The 8,943-nt window shown below is 43.9% G+C and overlaps 1 protein-coding gene across 1 annotated transcript in view; it reads left to right on the top strand.

Annotated features, from left to right (window-relative positions):
* Positions 1 to 1,067: 1,067 nt before the first annotated feature.
* Positions 1,068 to 8,943, top strand: part of mboat2a (membrane bound O-acyltransferase domain containing 2a) — a 35,371-nt gene continuing 27,495 nt past the window's right edge. Inside the window, 2 exon segments of the mRNA XM_076107832.1 lie at positions 1,068 to 1,169; positions 1,172 to 1,324. Of these exon segments, the coding sequence (XP_075963947.1) occupies positions 1,089 to 1,169; positions 1,172 to 1,324 (234 nt within the window). The 5' untranslated portion in view covers positions 1,068 to 1,088.

Below are 8,943 nucleotides of genomic sequence, written 5' to 3'. Positions count from 1 at the left end.
CTGGCTTTATTCTTGTGTTTAATGTTCTTCTTCTGTCTTACAAGAACAATCAAACTAAAAACACAATGTCCAAGAATAGTGTATTTTTTACACAATAAATAAACTACATTGGTGTCCTCTGGTCCATTGACAAAATACATGTGCAGCAATATAGGCTTTATGTCCGTGTCCAGATTGTTAAATGTCAATGTGAAGATGCTGAAGTGCGTGGTCACCGTTTACAAAGAGCTCTTGATCTCTTTCTTTCATGCAGCTAAAACAGCAGCGCAGATAGCGCAGATTACAAGCCTCGCTGTTCACTTTTAACAGCCATCACTGGTCTCATTGTTAGTCGTTCCCTCAAATGAATCCTGCCAAATGGCCCCCCTTACATCACACATTTCTCCTTCATGTGTGGAATGCTATAAATGTGAGAGGGGTGGGGCCTGACCGCACGCAGTTCGTTCGGTTCGAATTCAATTTGCCCTGAAGACTGTAAATCAAGACCCCCTTCCAGTTACAAAAGTGGGATTGGTTGATGGATTTCCCTTTCTTCTTACAATAGGTCAAAATAGATGGGTGTAGGCTATCGGAGGGCTGGGCCGCCATGCTCTCCACCCACATCATCACCACTTTTATTGTCGTCAAAGAGACCGTGCTACCAAGATAGTTCACGTCCTACTCTACGACGATATTAACCATTGTCTCATTCGTGGGTAGCGTAACGTTAAAACATGTTAAACGTGGATGAGTATACACAAAATAAGTTAGCCAAAAGGTACGCATTATTTAGTTTCATGTACACAAAACATACCACTCAAGGTCACACCGGAAACGCTCCTTAAATGATTTAATCACCCTTTAAAACGAGGAAGTTAGCGATTTTCAAAACAGTTTTATCAGAATTTAGGCTGTTAACATCTAAAACGTTCCCCCTCGTCATAATTGAAATACACATGTAAAAATTGTTTTTAAAAAACGTCACGCGTGAGGCCTTCTCGTCAACTCCTAGCTAAAATACGACGTCCGGTGTTCCTAACTGACGTCAGACGGAAGAGAAAGTGGTCAAGCGGTGACTATCTCGTCGCGGCTGTGCACTCTTTTGTTGGATGTGCGCTGTGGATGACAACCGTCCAGCCCTTCGCAACAACAGCAGCAGCGGCATCAGTGAATTTATCATCGCAAACGCCGAGAGGGGAGTGAAGTGAACCGGAGGAAGGAGAAGAGAGAGAGAGAAAGGATTTACGGACACCGACCGAGCATGGCTACCCAAACGGCTGCATCATGCACTGGATCCACTCTGTTGCAGCCAATCAGCGAAATTATCAATCTCCCCGTTGACCAGGTATGTTTTTTTAAAAGAAGAATATATCAAATCCACGAGTTTTTCTGACTTGATAATACATTTTTACACTGCACATCCACTGTGAGTAGCTAGCACACAACGTTAGCAGCGGCTGATGATGCGCAGCGCTATTCTCTCCAACCGTTAGCCTATAGCCTTCACACATTGCGGATTGACTGAAAACGAGAAGCTACACTACAGCTAATGCCTTTTGTCTCTTCCCATCGATGCACATAACCTAATCCAGCGGTTCTCCAACTGGAGTCCTGAAAAAGAGAGCCCTTTTGATCTGCTTTACATCAGATCACCACTATAATCTGGATTAACTAGTTTAATTTCTCCAAACATACACTTGAAGTTAGCCCTGGAATAGTGTGTAAGTGACGTTATAGGCCGCAATGACCAGTGTTTCCCTCACTGCTAGGATTACAAACCACTAGTTTTATGTAAAATGATCGACATTCGCGCTCATTTGTAATGACACAGGGCACCACCCTGTCTCTGGCTGCCTGTAATGGGTTGGGCAACCACTGTAGGAGAGATTAGTCTGGATTATATTAGCTAGTGGTAGTTTTCTCAACTGGAATCCATTGGCACTATATGTGCAAAAGTTTGTATTGCAACTAGATGTGCACTTTCACATTCACAGGCACCACACCTAAACCACAGCACGTGCATGTATGCGAAGAACGTTTCCATACCAATGATTTCATAGCTCACGAGAGCGTGGAAGCGTCTAGTCATGTCCGCGCGGATCAGGGTTTCTTTGGGAAACAAAACGCAAATATGAAGTGCCACTGTGGAAAGATAGAAATATCCCATGTTTACAATGGTGGTTTCTTTCAATTATATTGTGATTTTGCTTGTGTTAGCATGGTGGAATCTTACATTTCCCTTTTATTTATTGTCTTGGTACCTACAATGTGTTAGCCACATACTAACATATCTTTGTTTTTGTTGTGGTGTCTCTTGTACTGAAAGAATGGAATTAAAGTTATGTTTTCCAGTTTAGTCTGAACAACAGGGAATCCACTCAAATTCAGTCTGAGTAACAATTTCTTGTATAGAGCCACAATAGATTAAACAAATAAAATAATGCAGGTATCATTATTTGCTGTGCATCTTGGCCCTGTGTCACCAGTTGCAGTATCACTCGTTCGTGTGGTTCCTCTTTCCTTATCAGCATGAGGTCACATACAGATGAGCCTGTTTATTTCTCCTGCCGAGCTTTCTCGCATGCAAGGCTCATGACTCACTCCTGCTGGACCTCAGCAAAGCCTTGTTGTGCACACCTGAGATTAGAAAGGGGTGTCTGGTGGGACGTTTCTATTGTCAACTGTGACAGTAAAAGTTTGCATGTGAAACGCAATGTTCAAAATCTGGAATGTTGCTCGCTAACTTTTTGAAGTGACATGCTCTGCTTTCTCTCATAAACGCATTCTCTAAACTCGGCAAGGACATCAAGTGCTTTCATCGCTTTGCCTCTAAGAAGTGGAACAACCCCATCGTGTGAAATAGAAGTATAATTATTAGAATGATTATAATAATGTAATGTTTGTAAATGGGTGGAAGAAAACCTTAAAAGTACTCTCTAAGGAAATACAGCCAACACGTATGCGAGGTCAAACTTGTGTTTTGATTAAGCTGCTGCATCTGCAGAGCACATCACTTTCAACACGATTACATCATTAGCACGAGGCTACCCCCTAGTTTTACATTACCACGGTAGCTACAGAATAGTTATTAGCTACGTTTCTAATTCTCACCATTTGCTTGAGTCCGGAACCACAATTCTCAATCATCAACAATAGTTTTTACACGTTGTACAGCGCATTTTATGTCCAGACACTCGTCGTACCCTTTACCTTTTATAGCTTGATAGCACTGTAGTCAGAGGAAGCCAAGCAACTGCCATGCAGTAAAGCGAGGAGTGTCTTTTTGTTTATTGGAATATTTGAATGGACTCCCGGAGATTCTCTCCTGGCTGTGCTTGGTGGTTTCTCTCTATTCGAATATAATCCTGGGCCACACCCCTCTGTTGGACAGGTGTCACCCATGTGTGGTTTGTTAGCTTCCTGCCAACTGGGTGCCCCAGCTGTGTCCACACCACAGAAATCAATACATTCACTCGGATACAGTATGATCTGTGTGGCCCAACAGACACCGACACTCCTCTTTATGGAGCTGCTGTAGTGTATGTCGGTATACGGTGTACTGTATGTATCCCACGGGAGAGACAGGCCTGCGCACTGGCCTTGTGTCGGAGCTATAATGGGAGCTGTGAAATTTGAACTGACATTCTCCTCTCTTCTTCTCTCCCTTTCTTTCTTTCTTTCTTTCTTTCTCTCTCTCTCTCTCTCTCTCTCTCTCTCTCTCACACACAGCCTGTCCCCTCTCAGTATCACGCCGTTACTCAGTATCACGCCTGCTTTTTCTGTGCACTATATTCACCCACTGCGGTTCAGGGGTTCTGGTATATGAAAGCTGTGAAGTATATAGGCTCAAATTACATCCGGATCCCAAGCTGTGTCTGCCCCGGATTTGCTTGTCTTGAGCTCTTTTCATCTGCTTGTCATTGACCTTGTGGAGTGAAGGCCATGTACAGTATGAAGTGCTGCTCTTAGCCTTGAAGACATTAACCTGACAGTGTGCATCAAGGATATCCTTGACATTTTAATGCATCGTATCTGCCCCCCACCCCATCTCTAGCTTGTTCTCCACTGGCCTCGCAAAAGATAACTTCTGTTAGTTCTCTTTGAGATCATCACGTGGTGGCACACATAGACGTGTACTGCTGTTTTTTTTTTTTAACTACATATGCGTGGTAGTTGGTACTGATCTCAATCCCTTAAGGATTTATCATAATATTATTACACTTTGACACAATTAAGCAGAGCTGCGTTGCAGATTAGCTATTTTCAGGGGCAGCTTGTGACTCGGTCGGGTCCAATTTCTCGGGTGGGACATTTACCGTCACTGTCGATGATGCATGTTAATATCACACCGGTATGCTCTTCATGCTGACATCATTTGTGCTGTGCTGCAAGGGTTGATTTCCGGCCCAGTTTTGTCCCCCCCCCCCCCCCCCCCTACCCCCTTCAACAATGCATCCAACAGGCCAAGGCATCATAAAGCATGATATCGAGTTTCAGACTGAAATCTGGAAACCAGTTGACTCGTACAACCTCATGCCTTGCAGTCATCAGGTGTTGCCTGGTTCCAAACATTGTGCTATTTATCACAGGAAATCTGAAATCGCACTACTACATGACTCAAACAATCCCCCTGAAGTGTAAGAAACGTGGCTACTTTATTTATTAATTCAAAACAAGGTTAGAAGACTAGGTTAGCAACGTTTTTCTCGACATTTAGCCATGTATTCATTATTGATCTTGTAAGTTTGGCTTCCTCTGAGAAGGGACTTTTGCAACTCATTTGTAGCATCAGCTGTGAAGTCCTGCCACAGCTGCAGCTGTTTCAATAAGCAGCAGCCGTGCTCACGTCGTATCTCGCCACTGGCCTTTTCACACGTATACAATGAGCCTTAACAACTAGCTGTTTGTTTGCGCTGCTCTTCATTGTCGTTGAGTGACTGACACGCCCTTCTTTATTGTCAAAAGAGATGGTATACTGTATCTTGTGTTGGATGTATCGAATGCTCCAGATAAAGGTGGTTTGACCTGATGAAGTTAACAGGAGGGCTCTCAGAAGCATGGCGGTGTGCAAATATCCACCGGCACCGTATTGTTTGCTTCACAATCTCCTGATAAGATGACTTCAATGATGGGTTTTAGACAATCAACTGTGAGGTTTCTTTGTTGTCAGTGTTATTGCTTTGACATACTTATAAATGGTAAATCTTTTGGTTCTCTTCGGATCAGTGGAGTCTGTTGGATGATGTAATGTTTTTACTGTCGGCAATAACCTTTTAAAAACATCTTGTCAGCTGAATATTGTTGTCGAGCGTGTGGTGCTACGGTATAATTTACTGGCAGTAAGCAAGCACGCTGGTTTTTGTAGCTCACACGTCCTTTTTTTTTCGGTGTACCAATGATGTCTAACGATGCAGTTGTAGGTACCGGCTCACAGTGTACACAGGCGGTGCTGCCGTGTGTCCTGTGGTCACAAAAGGCCTGCTGTACAATCGGTCTCCTGTTTATGTGACATATTGGATTGCCGTTTGTCACAGTCGACGGCCACGTCTTTTATCATGATAACAAGCCCCCTTTTGTTGTTGTTGCTGCTGCATTTTCCGCCCGGCCATTGTACTGTCGGCCTCTGAGCCCACCCGGTGCCGAGGGTTTGACTCCCCAGCTTCCCTTTTTATCCGCTGACAATTCCCTGCTGTCGGCGACGCACGTCTCGCACTGGAACACACCGAATAGCTGGGTCAAAATGAGTTTCACTGACGTTTTTAATAAGTAGTAAAAAACATGTACTGTCGGGGTATCTCTGGACCTCTGTCAAACCATCAGAATATGTATCTCATTCGTGCAAATGTCAACATTCTTATTTTTCTAAAGAGGTGGTAAGGTTTTGGGCAGCTTTGCCTGAAGAATGCCGACTTGGCTTCCCTCTGAGGTCCCCCGGCTGCTGGCTGAGTCCCCAAAGCCCCTGGCTTGGGACCGCTCAGCTGATCTCACTTTTTAAGCCCTCGGGTCTTGTCAGAGTTTCTCTGCCGCCCCCTTTTGTCTTTAATTGTCTCTCTCTGGGGAGTCTTATGCCTCCCAATTGATTTCTTTCCCCTCGGCTCTCTCTAATGGATCACTGCCGGCTGCTGCCGTTATTATAGTACACAATCGAGACGAGCACGTGTGATTTCTCCAGGGGAATATGGAAAGACTTGGCTATGTTGTTAACATTACTGGGCGGTTGACAGCAGGCAGCAAAGTAACGGTTACAAACGAATCTTCATAAAGGTGGCTTAGGCTTTATGATCATGTGTTTAATGAGGCTCGTCTGTGTGTGACATTTAATCCAGAGAGAAAGAAGCCTTTATCATGGAGGAAGAGTGACTGATAAGAAGGCCAATACACATGTTTCAATTCAATAATTGGAACTTTATTTGTATAGCCCAATATCACAAAACATACAACATCTTCTGTCCTTGCTTTGTCCCTTGTGATGGAACAAAACACATGGCCGGGCTCGCCATAGATAGGCAGGAAACTCTTTGCATCTGTCAACCCTCTGCACTCTGAAGCGCTCTGCGTTGCCTCAAAAGTGGACACATGACTCAGCTTAATAACTCATTAGTTCCGTTGCTAATGGCGTGGAGTTATGAGGGTGGATTTTGTTTCTGTGCTAAAAAAGCCCGCACGCTCGGCTTAGAGTACCAGTTTAATGTTTGCATGGCACGGCGCGTAGTCGACACAGAGAACGTATTTTCAGGGAATCATTTTTAACAGCTTACAATTACAGGTCAAGCAACTACACGTATATATGATGTTGTAGATTGAAGGTAAATGCTAAACACGCCTTGAAGATTTGCCTCTGGGTATGATGGGGCCGTCCCCATTCATTTTGATGTGTTTCTTCCTTTGTAGTTGTTAGGCATTTCACAGAAATGTGTTCGCTCTTCTGTTCAATTTGAGTGTCTGTGTGATCATGGGACTGAGGTCTATAATCTCTGATGTGAACCAGCTGCTCCTTTCTGGTTTATTCACTGTGCTTGGCCAGGAGTCCAATGGGATGAGGGAGATGCATCCAAATGAGCGAGACATGAATATTTATTAGTGTGACTTTGCACTGTCACTTGTGATTCCATTGAGGTAAGTCAGTCAGCTGATTCACCTTCACAGGAACAGATAGACTGTGACACATTCACCAGGCCTCTGTCACCTTACTGTTCAGTGGCTCTGGAGTATTGATCTTCCCTAACTACAAGTTGCGCTGTCGTCTGAAAAGTTCGGCCACTAAATGAGGAGTTGATCCGCGATGTTTACTCCTCGGTGCCTTCTGCCATCGATTCCCTTGAACCTGGTCACCTGTGCCACAAACGGCTGTATAATCCATGCTAAAAGCGGTGTACCACTCAAGTACAATTCTTGCATAAATTATCTCTTAATGCCTTGCTGATTGAGTCCGTTCAACGAGGTTTCAGTAGTTTCCATCACCCACGGGTGCACGCCTGCTACTTCAGTGTTACTGGCGTAACGACTCACTGAAGTGTTTTCGGTCTTACTGATGCACTCGTTCTCTCTTGTGAGGATGTGAAAAGGCGAGAGAGATCAAAAACGTACTGTAAACGATTTAGAACAAGCATGCGTGCCCACAACCGATCTGTAATTGGTTAACCCATTTGTTAACTCCTTTTCCCGGCTGTGAATAATGCTCATAAACTCCAGTCACAGTTGGGGAAGTAGATCCTGTCCGTCGTGACATACCCGAGCAATAGAACAACCGCAGAACATTCACCCAGCCCGCAAAAAGTCCGTTGCTTAACATGCTTATGTAACACTAGCTTAGCATTTACAATATTCGGTAAGATCACAGATCACAGCCTTTTGTGTCATATTCAGATCTGATACTTGAGCATTATTGTGAAGTTTTGAGTACCGGATTTTGAGTAGATTTTTCACTGTGGATGATCAACACTTACTACTCAGTACTTGACTGCACATTCTTGCCAGAGCGCAAAGTAATTTGTGGAGATCTACCCGTTTTAAAGGTCGACTCCTCACTCTTAGGACGTTTGCATATTCTGTGCTGTATCGTAGCAACTGACTGCTTCCTCTTTTCATCTAGTTTGTGGTTGCCAACGCTGGGAATAAGTTTCTACTCTTGAATCGATGCCATTTCCCCTCTACATACTAACTATTGTTAGACAGTCGTAAGTCACTGATCACAACCTTCCTCTGTACACTCTTGTAGTACTGACATGTAGTTGATAGGGCAGAGGTGGTGCTTCCTGTAGGATATGGCATGCTTGTGTTGTTGAAGGCTGGGCCTTCAGATATTGTGCTATTTGTCGAAGTGTTTTTCAGGTCAGTTTGAGAGCTACTAATGTGCTGCATTACTGGGCAGAAAAGGTGCTGCTCTGACAAATCAGTCCAGCTCTTGTGGATGCAAATGAATGAAAAGAGTTCCCAAGGTGACTTAATATTCATTAATGATGCTTAATATTTCTAGTGTTGGTTCTTGCCTTTGGGTTTAGACCACAGAACGACAGAAGAAGAATCCCATTAGAGAATAGACAGACTATTGATTTCCATTTTTATGTAAGAAGTTGAAAGTAGCTAGTTAGGCTTCTTCACCCTATCATTCTTCCACCAATCCCTCGTAGACTGTGTCGTTTTTTCCTCACCCCTTTAGAAAATGTACACTTTAAGTTTGTCATTCACAAAATGAGCAGGCTGTCATCTACAAACATTGAGCGAGTTATGGATATCAGAAGAGAGAGATCCCCTTTGGTTTCAGTCTCAGAGGATCACGTTTTTGTGATCACAACAAATTGTACAACTTCGTTATTTGAACAGTTTGAAACCCTGTTTATTGAACCTCTGTCTTCGTCTGTTGATGGAGCTTCAGCTGTGGCCCCATGTCCACACAACAGGAGGGTGAGGTTTGGCTCGAAGCTTTCTCAGTCCTGGTTAAGAACACAGTGACTCACTCACTGG

This window comes from Anarhichas minor, unplaced genomic scaffold (genome assembly GCF_050575085.1).
Source record: "Anarhichas minor isolate MPS153535 unplaced genomic scaffold, ASM5057508v1 ptg000040l, whole genome shotgun sequence".
NCBI lineage: Eukaryota > Metazoa > Chordata > Actinopteri > Perciformes > Anarhichadidae > Anarhichas > Anarhichas minor.
This window is presented reverse-complemented; position numbering and strand designations above follow the sequence as displayed.